The following is an 18335-nucleotide window of genomic DNA, read 5'->3' as shown; positions in this document are numbered from 1 at the left end:
TTAGAAAGATAGAAAGAAAATGAGAAAACCTCCCAGAAAGCTGAAAAAGAGATCAGCAGATGAAAAGTATGACAGAAAAGATTAGAGAAGAAAAAGAATCTCAATTCTAACAGGTGTAACAACCAATAGTAGCTCTAAAAAGGGGAAATAGGAGGGGGAAAAGAGGAAATAAAACATCAGACAAGATAAAATCACCCTGTACAGAAGAACCCAGGTTTTCAGATTTAGAGATCACCAAGTACTCAGCACAATGAATGAAAAGGTGGAGAGGGCAGGGAGGAACCCACATAATTAGACATCTACTGGGAAACTTTAGGACAAAAATAAAGAGAAAATGCTAAAAGTTTCCAGGGGCAGACCACTTACAAGGAACTAGAATCAAAGTAATATCAGTCCTTTCATCAGTGGTGAAGGTTAAAAGAAGATATAGAAATAAGGTTTTCAATATTCTGAGGGTAAATCATTTCTAATCTAAAATTTTATATACAGCCAAAGTACTAAATACAGGACCAGAGCAACAGCATTTTCATACACCTAAGCATGCTTATAGGTTACTTCCTACACATACTTTCTTAGGAAGTGATTTAAGGAGGTATCCCTCCCTGCACAGTGAGAGGAAGGAAGGAAGAAAGGAAGGAAGGAAGGAAGGAAGGAAGAAGGAAGGGAAAGAAAGGAAAGAAAGGAAGAAAGAAAGAAAGAAAGGAAGAGAGAGAGAGGGAGGAAGAGAGAGGGAGGGAGGGAGGGAGGAAGGAAGGAAAGAAGCAAGGAAGCAAGGAAGGAAGGAAGAGGGAGGATGGAAAGAAAGGAGAGGAAAGAAAAACATGGAATCCAGAAAGCTAGATCCAACCAGGATAAAAGTTAGGAACAGAGATTTATACAGAGGCTAGAAATCATAGAAGGATCTAAAAGAGAAAAACTGGGGAATAAAAAAAAATTATTGAAAAGGGTTGAAAAAACTTAAGTAGAGGGGAAAGGAAATTATTAGAGTAAAAAAGAACCTATTTAACTCAACAAAAGGAACATTTTACTTGAAATGGCAGAGAAGTCATGACTTTGAACTCTGGGCAAGTTAGCTGTCTTTTGATGGTCAGCTCCATCTCTGTCCCTGTATGCTCTCAGTGTACCTATGTTTAAGCAGTAAGCAAATGACACTTTCCAGACTACCTTGCCAGCTCCCTAGAAGGAGACTGAGAAAAACCTATTGATCTGCCCCTGGCAGCATCGCAGGCGGCACTGAAGGCAGCAGCCACAGGATGATGGGCACCGCTCCTCAGTGGAGAGCCCCTCGGTGAGTGGATGCTATGCTGCAACAGAAGTGAGTTCCAACAGCAGCAGCCAGGGAGGCGGGACCCCCTCCAGCACCTCGGCAGCAAGTGCTAACCAGGCTCCAACCAGAGACAGGAGCAGCTTGCTGAACTCCAGGTGACCCTTTTGCTTCTCCATCCTGAAAGGCCTTTGTAACCAATTATATGTATTAAATTTCTACATGTTTGAAATATTAGAGTGATTTCTTTTCATTCCATAAAAAAAGGAAATCTATTCCTTTCCGCTAATCTAAACAATAGTTCCAGTGGAAAAAAAATTTAAGTATTTTCACCACTTAAATTTAACCATACACTTACAGAAAACAAAAACCCTGTGTTTAACAAACAGGATGTAAATGTAAACAGAGTTGACAATATTAAAGCTAGAGAGGACATAAGGAAGTAGATGGAAGACAGGGAATGCTGAAGTCCTCATCTTACAAGAGCTAAGAAATACTACATGAGGGTTATTAGAGTAACGGGAAGATTAAATATACGGGAATGATCAATGAAGAGCTAACAATAATAGTTCACATACTGAGAATCTAAAAGAAAGAAAATATGGACACAGAGATTTTGGTGAGTTACGTCCTCAGAGACCACAATAGGAACTTACCTAAAGTTGACTAATAAACAGTAACATAAATATATTATTTTGAGATTTGGGGATAACTACAGAATAAGATTAAAAGAATGGTTAAAAGTTTTTGCCTTTAGGGAGCAAAACCAACTGAAGGAGGGGATAGGGAAGGGATCTCCATCATTAACTTTCCAGTAATAATTTATTTAACCATAAACAAGGATTATCTTAATAAAGAATTTATTTTATTTTAGTCATCTAATAGAAAAATGTTTAATGAAAAAGAAAAATATTTAGAATGCATTAATTAAAAACAGAAGATTACCATTCTATAAATCACAGATACTAAACAGTTTGTGTAGAAAACATATTTCATCTAATAGAAGCTCCATTATAGCAGGGACCACTGCAATTTCCAGCACCTAGAATGATACATGGCACACAATATACACTAAAAAATACTGTGAAGTGAATACATTTTCACTTAACAAAATAATACATATACTCAGACACAGGTCTGAAAGTATACATACCAAAACCATTAGCAGACATCTCTCTAACTCGTGAGATTACAAACAATTTCATTTTTTTCCTTTTCCTTATCTTCACTTACTAAATTTTCCACAATGAATACAAAGTACTTTTATAATGGGGAAAAGTATTTTTAAAGTCATTATCAGCTGTTCATTAAAAGTCTTCATTTTGGGACCAGAATCACACACACACAAAATTTTTTTAATGAAATTATTTATATATATAGTCCAAGATAGAAAAAGTCACAACCACTAATAATGGAAAAGGTTTAGTAAGGTATAGACATATTCACTGATCTTGACCTAATTATGAGGATTTCAAAATCTTTCAAGGTAACAAAATATAGCAAAATTATTATTCATTGCACAAATTGGGTAATTAGTTCCAATACTAGTAAACAAATCTCATGAATCTATCTGTTCTGTGGGTAAGAAGCCTCTCTTGGTTATTTTAATTAGTTACTTTTAGATTAAGTAGCTCTGTTCATAATGAAAATACTGAGTATCATTATAGACTTCAAAGTGCAAAATCAAATGATATATTATTCATTTGTACTAATTACCATGAATGTTACAGGTTATGCTTTATAGAACTTCATAGCCACACAAAATTAAATACGTGAAATACAGTATGCTTTTAACTGGTCTTCCATGAGAGAGTAATGCCACATCGATTACTCAGAATTGCCTTGATCTGGAATAAAATTTAAAAGCCACTTAAAATGGCTTGGGCAGCACTTAAGATCAAAAGGCAGAAAGGTGTGGAAAACATTTTGATCTTCATAAAACAATCAGTCTTCATGAGAAGAAAAGATCAAAAGAAATATTCCAAAGACTGTTTTACTTTACTTTTATCCTTGACCTAGGCGATTACGTTCAATTTTCTTTTGTATAAAACATACTTTCTGAAAAAAAATCAATTATAATTCTTTCAAACAATTTTCTACTGATTCATAAAGAAGAACAGATCTGTTTTCTCTTTTTTACCCAACCTAGTACTTGCCATTTCTATAATCGTACATACTGGACTAGTACATGTGAGCAAATAACTAGCTCTTAAAGTATCACAAAATTGCAAAAAAAAAAAAAAAAAAAAAAAAAAGAATGAAAATCCACTTACTATCTCATCCAACAGATAGCTCTGTGGGGGGAGCCTTAGAATGCATGCCTAGCATGTAGGAGGTCCTGGGTTCAATCCCCAGTATCTTCATTAAAAATAAATAAACAAACAAATAAACCTAATTACCTCCCCCCGCCAAAACAAAAACAAAAACAAAACAACAGACAGCTCTATATTTGAGATGAGAGTAGGGGGCAAATGTCCTCCAGTGTGGTCAGTAGTACTATTTGACATTAAATAACAAATGTGTCTGTATCTCTTTATACCACTACGAAAGGTAAAAATCCATCTAGGACACCCATTATCATACTCCTAAAATCAAAATAAGCCCTCATATTTCACATGGAATATCAAGCAATGCTCCTTAGCAGTTCTCTGTTATCTCTCTTTATGTATTCTGCTTTGTGCTATACATAGTTTTACTACATCTCTCACTACATCTTAGAGCTGCTTCAAGGGCAGGAAGTGTGTTTTATTTTCCTACAGCGTCTTGTATCATCTTTTGAGACCACCTACCGCCTACAACAGCTTAAGAGTTATCTAGTAAAGCAATAAACATTATTTCTGCAAAGATACTGATTTTCCCTTTAAGTGAAAGGTGCAATGCAAGTCCAATTACCATCACAAAGCGATCTGAAGGAAAACCAATACAGTTTTCTACAGTGTATTAAAGAATAGCACAAATCACATCTGTCCATACTGAGGATCAGACAGTAGGCAGGAAGCAAAACATCATCAGAATAAGTATATTTTAAGACAAAAATTCACCTGTAATAATTAAACAGTAAAAATAATCAAAGAAATACTGAAAATGAATAATGAATACAGTATCTGGCAACACAGGAAAAAGAATACATGACTAACACAGTCCAATGGTAAAGATCCTAGGTTCTGGAGCCAGACTCACCACATTCAATCCCAGTCTTATTACTTACAAAAATATGTGGGTTTGGAAAACTGACTTGCCTCTATATGCCTCATTTTCCTAATTTATAAAATGGGGATGATAAACAGTACCTACACCTCAGACTTGTGCACAGTACATGAGATGCTCTGTAAAATACTCAGAACAATGTCTAGTAGACCTAAGTCCTCCACACGTGTTATCTGTTAAAATATAACTGTTGCCATAGCCAAAATACACAATAGACTTATGCCATTCCCCCCAAATGCTAATTAAATCAATAACAAATTTCATTTCCGATTGTCAACTTGGCTACATTATTATTTATACTAAGTGAAACTACGCAGAATTGCCCAGGATTCAGCAAAATGGGCTCTTTTATAGCAATGATGTTTGGGGTATATCACATAACCTTTGTCAAGATTTAGCAAAGATTTTAGAAGTTTCCATACTCTTTATCCAAGTAATACTATTTTCACCATAACCTATACAAAGATGGGTATAAGGAGTTACTTATAAAAGAAAAAACTAGAAACAGTCCAAATGCCTCAATGATAGAGAGCAAACAATTTTATTATGGCAGCAACTAAGTAGTATTTTTTAAAAGTATGGTCTAAAAATGGAAAATGCTCATATTAAGACAATAATAATAATAATAATCATATTAAACAGGCTAGTTCTAATCACCTGCTAAGTCCAGCAAAACCTCTGGTATACAGTAGATGGCCAATAAGTATCTGTGGACTGTATGAATAAACAGAGAGACAAATTCACCTCATATATTTGGGTCCCACAGCCTAGCTCTATTTAAATATATATCTATTAAGAAATATTAACAAAAAGGAACTATTTTAACGTTTCAAAGTCCTAGATATTTGCTACCCCTAGGATATGGGCAATCTCAAATTCTAACAAAGGACTGCACCTACGTTTGCAACATATGTTTTAACTGTTTAATAAGTAGTAACTCTCTCACTTAGGATTTAATAAAAGAAACTAATATTTAAAGGATCTTTTTATCCTTCAATAAATTCTAAAAATGTGGACTAGCTGATATCTGTTCAAAAGTTTTGTTTTAAAATATTAGATTGTTTTTGTCCTATACCTGCTTTCCTTACTGTACAGTAACTACCCCACAACCTAAGAGAATTTTGAATGGATCCTGGGAAACCAAATGTAGGTTTGTAAAAATGATTTTCCAAGAAGTCTTAAACTAAAATAAAAATAACTAACATTTACTGAATACCAGTAATAAGCATTTTATATGAATCTCCTTTAATCATTTAATGGACAAATTCTCAGCTACATCTTTAACGCAATGGCTGGCTAAACATTGCTCTGGTTTGGGTCACTGATTTTTAAAATGTTCAACAGGGCATTAAGGGTAGTGGTTCCCAAATCTGGCTAGAAGTCAGAATCAACTTTGCTTTTCAAAAACGCAAACCCTCAGAGCCAACTAAAGCCTGCTGAATTTGCATCTCTGAATTTCTTTTTTTTTAACAAAAGCTTACTATGATGGTAACATAATCATGACGGTAACATAACCCAAACAATAAAAAGTTCCACAGTGACCTTAGAGACCACCCAAAATGCAACCCCACATGCTGTCCCAAACTGTTCAACAACCAAAGCAGTCCCAATTTTGTCTATTTTATATAATGAGACTCCAAGTAAGATTTGGGCTTGGAGAAGGAGTAAGAGTAAAATTACTTTCTTTTTTTAACCTATTTACTACCAGATATCATCAAAAGTATAGCTTCAGATCAGTAAACAGTGATTCTGACTGACCTCTAATCATTCTTTGTCTTCCTTCTCAATGATTAAAAAAAAAAAAAAGAAGAAAGAAGGAAACACAGGAGTCACAGCTTTATTGTGCTCCTCCCAGATGCAAGAAAACTGGCCTGGATCCCTCAGAGTAGTTCTAACGAAACTACTGTTAAAAAACAAGGCTGGAGTCTTTAAATGATGTAACTGGTCTGGTCAACACTCTCTCAAAGGGTTTTTGGTTATCATCAGTGGTATGGTGCTAAACTTTCAGGTCCTAAAATTAGTCAACCATATAATGAGGAAAAACTACCTTAAGCCATATTTCAGAAGTTCAAATTCTAGAATACAGAACAATGGGGGAAAAAAGAGCTAGAGAATGAGGGTTGTACCGCTGCTTATGCCACTACCTAGTTACATGATTAAAGCAAATATTTTATTCTCTGGATTCTGGCCCCTCAAACGCATCCACAAAAACTCTAAGTCTCCCTAGAATAGTTCAAAATTAAAAATCCTTTCCAGGGATAACTTTACTTACTAGTGAGTTTCTAAATACTAGATATAATGTTATGGCTCTAATTAATACTTACTAGTAAATAACTTAGAAGATACATTCTTATTTAATAGGAATACAGTCAAAATTCTTATGTTATACAGCATAAAAAACGATTTACTTTGCAGTCAAAAGAAAATCAGAGCTAAACAGAAATTTCTATTTGCTCTGATCTCTTCCCTCAAGTGGCACTGAAAAATAGCTGAATAACTGAACAAATATTACTTATAGTAGTATACACATCACTTACTTCATCATAATTTGATTTACTCATTCTGTTCCTATAGAGCATAAAACATAGTTTGGTTTTTGTTCGCATTTCACTGAAAATTATTCCAAAGACATCTGAAACCTCTTTAATATTCCTCTCAGTACATAAAACTTTCTAGCGTAGCATCTCATTACCTTATCTACACTATTCCTGTCTGAACATTCAGCTCCACTCATTAGAATAAACATCTGCTGCAAACATTATTAATGAGATTCTTATCAAGAGACCCAAGCAAGTTACTAACTACCTGGGGTAATTTTACTGTTCTGTATAAAAACCATTAGAGCAGCAAATAGAGAAGCTACCTGAACATATTATAGATAGTTTATCCCTACAATAGCTATTTCTACAAGTCACTAAGTACATTTATCAGGACATACACAGCATGACCACATGTCAAACACTCATTTATAACAAAGGAATAGGACATGGTTTTTAATGAGGAAAAATAAAAAGACAATTTACCTTTCACATTTATACATTTAGTCAATTATATAAAAAACCCTGTCAAAGTACCAGGGGCTAAGCAATAACATAATTGATGAGAAGAAAAACATTTCTTCTTGTTTACTGAAGTAAATTCTCTTTTTATTGAAGTATAGTTAGTTTACAATATTGTATCAATTTCTGGTACACACCATAATGTTTCGGTCATACATATACATACATATATCCCCTTTCAAACTCTTTTTCATTATAGGTTATTACAAGACACTGACTATAGTTCCCAGTGCTATACAGTAGAAACTTGTTGTTTATCTATTTTATATATAGTAGTTAGTATTTGCAAATCTCAAACTCCCAATTTATCCCTTCCCACCCGCCTCCCCCACAGTAACCATAAATTTCTATGGATTTTTTCTAGTTCTATGAGACCATTCATGTTTTGTAAATAAGTTCATTTGTTTCTTTTTTTAAGATTCCACATATAAGTGATATCATATGGTATTTGTCTATCCCTTTCTGGCTTACTTCACTTAGAATGACAATCTCCAGGTCCATCCATGTTGCTGCAAATAGCATCGTTTTACTCTTTTTTATGGCTGAGTAGTATTCCATTGTATAGATATACCACATCTTCTTTATCTAGTCATCTGTCAGTGGACATTTAGGTTGTTTCTATGTCATGGCTATTGTAAATAGTGCCGCTATGAACATCAGGTGCATGTATCTTTTTGAATTAGAGTTCCCTCCAGATACACGCCCAGGAATGTGATGGCTAGATCATATGGTAAATCTATTTTTAGTTTTTTAAGGAATTTCTATACTGTTTTCCATAATGACTGCACTGAACTACATTCCCACCAACAGTGTAGGAGAGTTCCCTTTTTTCCATACCCTCTTCAGCATTTACCATTTATGGACTTTAATGATGGCCATTCTGACTGGTGTAAGGTAATACCTCACTGGAGTTTTGAGAATTGCTTATTTAGGTCTTCTGCTCATTTTTTGATTGCGTTGTTGTTGTTGTTGTTGTTGTTGTTGTTGCTGTTAAGCTGTATGAGCTGTCTGTACAGTCTGGAGATTAAGCCCTTGTCAGTTGCATCATTTGCAAATATTTTTTCCCATTCTATAGGTTGTCTTTTTGTTTTGTTTACAGTTTCCTTTGCTGTGCAAAAGCTTGTAAGTTTAATTAGGTCCCATTTGTTTATTTTGCTTTTATTTCTATTGCCTGGGTAGACTGCCCTGGGAGAACATTGCTAAGATTTATGAAAGAAAATGATTTGCCTATGTTTTCTTATAGGAGCTTTAATAGTGTTTTGTCTTCTGTTTAAGTCTTTAAGCCATTTTGAGTTTATTTTTGTGTATGGTGTGAGGGAGTGTTCTAACTTCACTGATTTACATGCAGCTGTCCACATTTCTCAACTCCAATTGTTGAAGAGATTGTCTTCTCTCCATTGTATATTCTTGCCTTCTTTGTTGAAGATTAATTGACCAAAAGTGTGTGAGTGTATTTCTGGGCCCTCTATTCTGTTCCATTGATCTATATGTCTGTTTTTGTGCCAATACCACACTGTTTTGATTACTGTAGCTCTGTAGTATTGTCTGAAGTCTGGGAGGGTTATTCTTCCAGCTTTGTTCTTTTCCTTCAGTACTGCTTTGTCAATTCTGGATCTTTTGTGACTCCACATAAATTAGGATTATTTGTTCTAGTTCAGTGGAAAATGTCCTGGGTAATTTAATAGGGACTGCACTAAATATGTAGATTGCTTTGGGTACGGCCATTGCCATTGTAACAATATTGATTCTTCCAATTGTAACAAAATTGATTCTCCCAATCCAAGAGCATGGGATATTATTTCATTTCTTTAAATCATCTTTACATTCCTTAATCAACGTTTTGTAGTTTTCCACATATAAGTTTTTCACCTCCTTTGTCAGGTTTATTCCTTTTTTTTTTTTCTGATGTGACTTTAAAAGGGATTTTTTTTTACTTTCCATTTCTGATATTTCATTGTTAATGTAAAGAAATGTAACTGATTTCTATATGTTAATCTTGTATCCTGCTACCTTGCCAAATTCTTTTATCCACTACTGAAGTAAATTTTTTTTAATCTTTATGTTAAACTTGTTTCCCTACCTTAAGTCCACTTTTACACATTTTTACTTAAAAAAAGGAAATAAATTTGTGATGTAAAAACAGTCTTTTTAAGGACAATATATTCAATCACAGGTTGGCAAACTATGACCAAAGGGCCAAGTCTGGCCTGCCACCTGTTTCTGTAAATAAAGCTTTATTATAACAAAGTTATTCTCATTTTATGTGAGAGCAGTAGAATACAGCTGCTTTTGTGTTACTATCGCAGAGCTGAGTAATTGAAATAGAGTTCACATGGTCACATAGCCTTAAAATATTTACTATCTGGCCCTAACAGAAAACATTTGGTGGGGGAGGGTATAGCTCAGTGGTAGAGTGTGTGCTTAGCATGCATGAGGTCCTGGGTTCGATCTCCAGTACCTCCTTTAAAATAAACATATAAACTTAATTACCTTCCCCCAAAAGAAAAATAAATAAATAAATAAATAAATAAATAAAATAAATTAATTAAATGTTGAGGGAGGGAGGGAGGGAGGGAGGGAGGGAGAGAGGGGGAGAGAGAGAGAGAGAGAGAGAGAGAGAGAGAGAGAGAGAGAAAGAAAGAAAGAAAGAAAGAAAGAAAGAAAGAAAGAAAGAAAGAAAGAAAGAAAGAAAGAAAGAAAGAGAGAAAGAGAGAAAGAGAGAAAGAGAGAAAGAGAGAAAGAGAGAAAGAAAGAAAGAAAGAAAGAAAGAAAGAAAGAAAGAAAGAAAAGAAAAGAAAAGAAAAGAAAAGAGAAGAAAAGAAAAAAGAAAGAAGGAAAGAAGGAAAGAAGAGGAAACATTTGCTGAACTGTGAATCAGATGAAAAACTTAAGAGATGGGGGTTCTGTCTTAAGCACCCTTGATCCATTCAGCACTGACACAGAGCCCTGGAGGTAACAAGTTCTCAATATAATTTCTAAATGAAAGAAAGAAGGGGATTCCCAGACCAGGGTTCAGGAAGAATGAATCTGTCATAAATTTTCTCCAAGGAGCATTATACAAATGTATCTAACTCCCTTACTTGATTTTTATAAATTACATTTCCATGAATGCTTAAGTGGCTTTTCTTTTTAATTCCTGCAATAATTTTCCTTGTAAGCCAAGTCCCACATTTACCTTTTTCTCAAAGTAGGGATACACACACACACACATACAAGACAGAAGGTAAGTATATGCATGTATAAATCAGTAGCTATCTGTTACTGTGTATCTACTATATGATAATTGTTTTAAATTACTTCATTTACTCCTTTTACAACAATTTTATGGGGGTATCAGATCATCCTTATCTTATATAAACTCAAACAAAAGTTCTTTCTTAGGGTCATCTAGCTTTATTCTGCCCCAGTGTGTCATTTTCCTTGAAATAGTCTTCTTTTGGGGGGTTAGGGGGCCACAGGGAGGAGGCTAAATGGTTTACATTTTTGTTTGGAAACTAAATGTGACAAAGAATTGTAATCTTTTAAAACCTAAGAAATTTCACAACCACCCCACGTGTTTCCATATCTTTCATGCGAAGACATTGGCAGCTTTTCACTGACTAATTCACTCAATAAATATTTATCAAGTGCCTACCATGTGCCAGGAACTATTCTAGGCACTGAGGACACAGTGGTTAAAAAGACAAAAGTCCCAGCCCTCATGAAGTTTGTTTTCATTATGATCATCAATTCACTGCAGGGCTTTTGCTTTTCCATTACAAATGATTCCCATAGGGTTACATTTTTCTTATGTCAAATTTATACTCTGAGTTATTTTCTTTTATTTTATTATCTGCATTACTATAGTGGTTACAAAAAAATAATAACTTGGTTTTCTCTTAGATAATAATTCAGAAACCATTTAAATTTGTAGTGTTTAATCTTCAGATTAAAAAGAATTAAAATAAATTGTGAGATTAATTCTAAAAACTTAGAATACTTATAAATCACCACTTTCACAAAGTTGCTGAACTGATTTTGAATGAATGCATTTTGAAGATTGTTTCTTTACAAATTCTGCTAATTAAGCAAGTACACAGAAAAATTCTATTGTTAAAGTTCTAATTATCTTTTCCCAGAATATTCTACAGAATCTCTGAAAAAGCAGTATTTCCCAATTACAAGACAGTTCAATTCCAATTGTATCTGCAGCACTTTTTCATCAATTCTCCTGGTATTGCATTTCACCCAAGGAAAACTGACTCTCCCTTCCACTGCATCTCCACTACGACCAGTACAGATTCTCTTTCTAGATCCCACCTTTGAAATTCTCCCAAAGGTCAAACTATATGTAGGTTCTCTGGAAACATCACACTTTGTTCATACTGTTTGATTTAAGTATTGTATTATATATCTTTTTTCCCATTTTTATTGCAGCTTTATACACAATAGCCAAGATACGAAAACAACCTAAGTATCCACCAACAGATGAATGGTTAAAGAAGATGTGGTGTGTGTATATGTGTGTGTGTGTGTGTATATATATATATAAAATGGAATATATATACATAATGGAATATTATTCAGCCATAAAAAAGAAGGAAATCCTGTCATTTGTAACAACATAGAACTTGAGGGTATTATGCTGAGTGGAGTAAGTCAGATAGAAAGACAAACTGTATGATATCACTTACATACGGAATCTAAAAAAAGCAAACTCATAGAAACAGAGACTAGAATGACAGTTACTAGGGACTGAGTGGGTGGGGAAAAATGCGGAGGTGCTGCTCAAAGAGTACAAATTACCAGTTATAAGAAATATAAGTTCTAAGGATCTAATATACAACATGGTGATTATAGTTAATAATACTGTATTATATACTTGAAAGTCGCTAAGATGATAGATCTTAAATGTTCTTACCACAAAAAAAGAAATGGTAATTATGAAAATCAATCAAGGTGTTAGCTAATAATACAGCAATAATTATTTTGCAGTATATAACTGCATCCAATCAAGTTGTACCCTTTAAATTTATACATTATCACGTCAATTATATCTCAATAAAGTTGGGAAAAAACTGAAATATATGTATTTATGAGTGTGTGTATATATGCACTCATATATACACGTACTCCAAATTATTCTAAAACATTTTCTTTATTATGAAGTTAATAGGACTTCTATATTAATATCTGTTAAAATAATTACTTCAGCTATTATAACATCTTGCTAAATGAATTAATACATATAGTAAAGCTATAAAAAATGGCTTACAAAAAAAATAAAAAGTTAAATATTACTGAAGAAACAAAATTTATACTAATAAATATTTTTAAGCTTAGGAAGATGAATATGAGGCTAAGCTTTGTTGTAAGAACACACATTAAAAATGTATAAAATTACAAAAGCTATTAGCAAGGGTTAAGCAAAAAAGAAAAACTATTGAAGGAAAAAAATACAGAATGAATCAGGGAGACTTGGTAATTTTTAGATTATAAACTAATAATACATCTGTTAATTTTAGAAGTGCCCATCAACCATAGAAAACAAGGTAGTAGACAGCAGACATACCAAAAAACACAGCATTATTAACAAAAAACACTATCAGATTTAAATTTGTACAGATTTATGTCAAACTAACATAACTCTGAGACCAAAAATGTAGCAGAATCAGAGATAATTATATTACACAGCTAAGAATACTAGCAAAACAAAAACTGTACAATATATGAAACATGCTTCTTTTGCTGTCCAAGTCACTCCCAGGAGTGCAAACCTTCTCCAACAACAAAGCAATACTCTTCAAGCATTCAGGTTATTAGTACAACTTTTTTTAGAAGTCTAACTTACCGAGTACCATCTGCTTTCCAGCTTACTTTATATGGCTTCTGCTCCAAAAGTTTAATATTTTGCTTGTCCATGGAAACAGGCTGTGCTCCAGGGAATCCAGACCTTAGAAAAGAACACTGTATTACTATTATGGCTGGTATCCATACAAAGCAATATATGTCTTAAACCAACCTCACATGAGTCAAACATTTATCACAATGTTCTCCCTATCATGAGATTAATGTCACTTGGAATAATATCAGCTTTCACTAGAATGCTAACAAAAGGTTATCATTTTCTTGACATTTTACAAGGCAAGTTAACAAGATGCTAACTGCCACTACTATACTATGACTATTGGGCTATAATTTTTAAATGTTAGTCACATGATCTAAGTAGTAAAGCAGGTATGTCTACAAGTTTCTTACTTCAGGAAGAAGTTTAAATATTGCCTTATTATCTTACATTGCTCTAGACCCCATACTCCTCCATCACAACACTGCAAACTTAGCATAACTCTGCAGGGTTGGCAAGTCTCTGCTCAAAAGATGACCAGAAGTGACAAAACAAGAGAAATTTAGGTCAAGATTAAAGTACACTGGCAAGAGTTTAACAGAACACTGAAACTGATAATAATTCAACACCATTTTCATCTTTTGGTTAAAATTATTTCTAGCTGACTGATCTGCCTATACCAGTCCAAAGATTTCTTTATACTAGTAATTTTTAACAATAACCTTGTTTCATCATGTTCCAGCTGTATTATAATCTTCTGTCACAGGCAGCAATGATCACTAGATGACCATAGACCAAGACTTGAGAACAACAGATAAGAGCAGTGAACTCTCTCCTGAATCCTCTCCCATGAAATGTCTGATAAATATCTTCAAGGCGTGGTAAGGGGTAGAATATATTTATAGCTGATTCTCCCAGGTGTCTTATTACAGATAAATTGGGAAATGAGACACATCCAAGTTTCGCCTCTTCTCCATTAATAAAATAAGGGCAACCGAAACATTAATCAGCAACAGTAGAATCAAACCCACAAAGTAAATACTAGACAGTGACAACAGTAATTTTCTATTCCTTTAGGAAGACGTGTGAGTCATCTAATTTTGGCTCAACTGTCTAGTTATTACACTGTTTATTTTGAGAAAAACCTAATAAATTCTTGCTTGATATCTTTTTAAGAACTCGATGTAAACACACAAACTTCAAGAAACAAAGAAGGTATGTCACTGTTTGCATTAATGTTAAGTATTGCAGAGTAATAACAAATTTTATTTAAAACTTTAAAATGTTTATTACCCTTCCCAGCCACAGAACTGATGACACTTCTGCTGTACTTCTCCTAACTTTGGTTGAGTTGTTACTTGAGTTACACCTTTAACAGTTACACCTTCCAAGAAAATAGCACCCTGAAAATTAAAGGAAAAGAAAAGTATATTAGAGTTTAATTAGAGTTTCACAAAGACCAAACTGAGAGACAGATTCATCTATTTCCACAAATCTAAGCAAATATATACAACAAATGGTCTGCTACAGGAGGTTCTATAAATTCCCCTGGGATGGTACACTCATTTCCTTTATCCAGCATATGATTTTCAATGTATATATACAGCCCAGTGTCTATATCATGTTGTCAAACCATCCATAAGTATTACTCAGTAACTATAACATCAATTATAACTTACCTACCACTTACTCAGAGCCAGGAAAAGTATCTGGCATTTTACAGTTCCTCTAACCCTTATACCAATTCTGAAAAGTGGTAAAAACAGAATTTGAACTCAGGTCTATACTATACCATTCACCAATGATTATACTTTGGGGAGGGGGAGGAAAGTTGTATGGCTTATGAAGTTTGGATTTTAAGGGGATAACACCTACAATATGTATCTTTGTAAACTAAAATAAGAACGTAACAGTAGACAAAGTGGCTAAGCTACAGTCATCAAATGTATCAACATAAAATTAAATATTACTCATCACAAAATTTTTAATCTAAATTCTTTAACTCAGAACTACGTAAATTATCTTATTATATTTCATAGCAAGCACATATTTTTAAAATATCACAGAGAAGTGAAGCAGACAGAATTTATATATCAAATAAATAAAGAACACCCCTGGAAATTTTAAAGACTGAAAAAAAATAGTCTAGATTCACACTAAAATTACTTTCAGACTCATAAGAGGGCTGGCATCAGTCTTAAGAAAAATCTATAAAACAACTCTAGCTATTAATTAGGGAATAAAAAATATGGTCTGTAAGCTGCAATGATCAACCTTCTGGCAAAGATCTGACAACTGAACTACTTGGGAAAGGAAAAAAAAGAATATAAGATTTAGCCCACATACATCCCTGTCAAATCTAGAAGAGTCTTGAGCTGATGCAGCAGACACTGGTCCTACCTTTTGCCCCTAATTCTGAATCATATTTTATAGTTATCAAAAATGCCATCTACTTTGTTTTCCTTAAATAGAGGTTCCATGGGCCAAAGGATCAAAGAGTATCATTCCTCTCCTATTACACTATCACCTCTCTTTACTAGCCAATGAAATTTCTATTGTAGAACCATTTCTTTCATTAAATATAGTAACTAAAGAGGGAAAGTATTTTTAAAGGAAAGCTTAATCAATAACTAGATGGTTAAGATTTTTTTAACATATTTAGCTATTGAGATACTCAGATAACTTCAACATCCTGATAAAATTACATCTTGTATATACTAATTAAAAAGAGAAAGCATTCTAAAAGTTCAATATTCAGCATCTTTATTCTGAAGATATTAATAGCATAGAATTTTTTTAAGTTTTACATGAGGAAGGTATCTAACTTCACTTATGAGTATGTATTCCCTAAGCAAAGTCAAAACAATCAATGATAATTTCTGAAAAGCAAAGTTCAAATTAGTATAACTTAATCCTAAAAACACAAACATTGCCTCCTTTTTTAAACAAATAGCAAAAAGGACAAAAGCAGAGGAATATGATCAACATTCAATCCAGTGCTTTCCTACAATATTACTACAGAAAAACTTTAATAGGTCTACACAGTTGAACAAGCTAAATATTTTTTAATTTAACAGAACAAATGAATATTGAGTCTCAGTACAGACTTAACAACTACTGAGTCTGCTTATAAAAACATAACTCCAATCATCTAGCAAATGTCCATCATCCATTTATTTTTCTTCTTCCTGAGTTGTTCCTACATTGCACCAATTTCTTTTTCATTTTTAGTTTTCCCTATTTTTTTCTGCAATAATTATTGAGTAAAAAGAAAGATAGGAGTAAGTCCAATAAAAACAGCAAGCATGATGTACTCCATGCACAAATAACATTCAGTAACTTTAACTCTGGGATAATGTAATTTGCTGTTTAATGTCATTATAAGTTTCTTCTGATGAAAATATAATTTTGCATTATCTAAAATGATGTAATAATTCCTAGAATGATCACTAATCCCAAATATAAACAGCAATGTCTTAAGTCTCAAACGATTTTCAAACATACAGTAATTGAGCTTTAAAGTCATTGACATTTACTTTCACTTTTTAACAAATTACCATTTGTGGGAATTTAAAAAAAAATCAAAAGTAAAAAGAAGATAATGTATACTTAAGATGAAAGACGTGTATTTCATAAACAGCCTTAAAATGGAAATTTGTATGGATATCCCAAACAGGACAAAAGGAATGAATGATTGATCAGAGGGAAATGAGGAAATTACTACAGAAGATGGGGACCAATCTATACGTGAGAGAGAGGGGTGTGCACATATAAAGAGAGTAAGTAAGTATGTATGTAATGTATAATAAAGACATGTTAGTAATGAAGAAAATTCATTAATAGACTTATTCAAAGAGATGATCCTAGATTAATCCATTCAAAGAAGCAAGTAGCAATACCTGTAAGTCATACTCTTTCAATTCGATAGCAGCATGTGCTCAAAAGATGAATAAAGGTGTCTTAGGACTATGAGGGCCAAGTATAGGACATGTACCACTGTTACAAACCCCGAAAGAACCATCAGAATTGACTACAAGAAGTACATTACTTCAAATCATAATCATATCAATACAAGGGTCAGGAAAGAGAAACTCTAACAAAAATAAATTCTCATACCAAAATAAGTTCATTGCGTTAAGAGCTGTGAGCTACAAAGAATTAATCACTCTTAGATTGCCTCCATTAACTACTAACTACCATCAACCTCAACTGAAACAAAAGGAAAATGAAAGCTTTCCAACCATGAATCTGCCAATTAACTACAGCTACACTTGTTATCCTCTCAACCATACTGCTGATATCACTCAAGTCAACCCTCCAGTCACCCTTCCTCTCTGATGGTCTTGTCCTCATTGCTTTGGAGCCCCTTCTTGATTCATCTTTTCACTAACCACCCTCCCAAAGAGTTCCAATGTAAACCCTAGAATCTCTTTTTCATAAATAACCTTCCCTATAACCTCAACTTTTTTCATGAACACCTATACCCTATGTCTTAACTAAAAGCTAGCTCTCCACCAAGAAGGCCACTCACTTTTTAGGTGAAAGCTACTCATTCTCCCACTGCCCAAGTCCCATGGGGGTAATGTAAACAATTCCCTTATATCCTCACTGGTTTCCTGGCCTCTTTCAAGAGCTCCTCTTCCATTTAGACCAAATCCATTCAGCTTTATCACTCAGCTGTGGTAGAGCAGATATCCACTGTGGCTGGATTTATTTCTTTAAGAGCTGCCTTTTCCATCCACAAAGACAGGACCCTAACAGCTATGTGATATGATATTAGAAGATAACATCCCAGGCCAGCCAAAGTTAATGGGAGCATGAGTGAACCCCTAACTCTATCTGAACCCATCAGGTTCTCTCTTCTGGTAACTTTGAATCTGCACTCAGAGAGTGAAAGTCTCTGCATGTGGCTAAAATTATAACATGTAAACTTAGAAGATGTAAGATAGTAAAATCTCCCAGGTAAACAAGGAATCAGCTA

At 33.7% G+C, this 18335-nt stretch overlaps 1 protein-coding gene across 5 annotated transcripts in view; it reads right to left on the bottom strand.

Moving 5' to 3' along the window:
• Positions 1-18335, bottom strand: part of RNGTT (RNA guanylyltransferase and 5'-phosphatase) — a 264604-nt gene that overhangs the window by 151503 nt on the left and 94766 nt on the right. For all 5 annotated transcript variants that reach the window (XR_012508732.1, XM_010948946.3, XM_074368638.1 and 2 more), the window contains exons 7-8: positions 14648-14757; positions 13361-13462 (exon numbers count right to left, since the gene is read on the bottom strand). Coding sequence is in view for 4 of the 5 variants with exons in the window: in XM_010948946.3 (XP_010947248.1) it covers positions 13361-13462; positions 14648-14757 (212 nt within the window). In the remaining variant the exon portion in view is untranslated. The remainder of the gene's footprint in view (positions 1-13360; positions 13463-14647; positions 14758-18335) is intronic.

This window comes from Camelus bactrianus, chromosome 8 (genome assembly GCF_048773025.1).
Source record: "Camelus bactrianus isolate YW-2024 breed Bactrian camel chromosome 8, ASM4877302v1, whole genome shotgun sequence".
In the NCBI taxonomy this organism is placed as follows: Eukaryota; Metazoa; Chordata; class Mammalia; order Artiodactyla; family Camelidae; genus Camelus; species Camelus bactrianus.
Note: the sequence above shows the minus strand (reverse complement) of the source record. Positions and strands in the feature narration are given on the sequence as shown.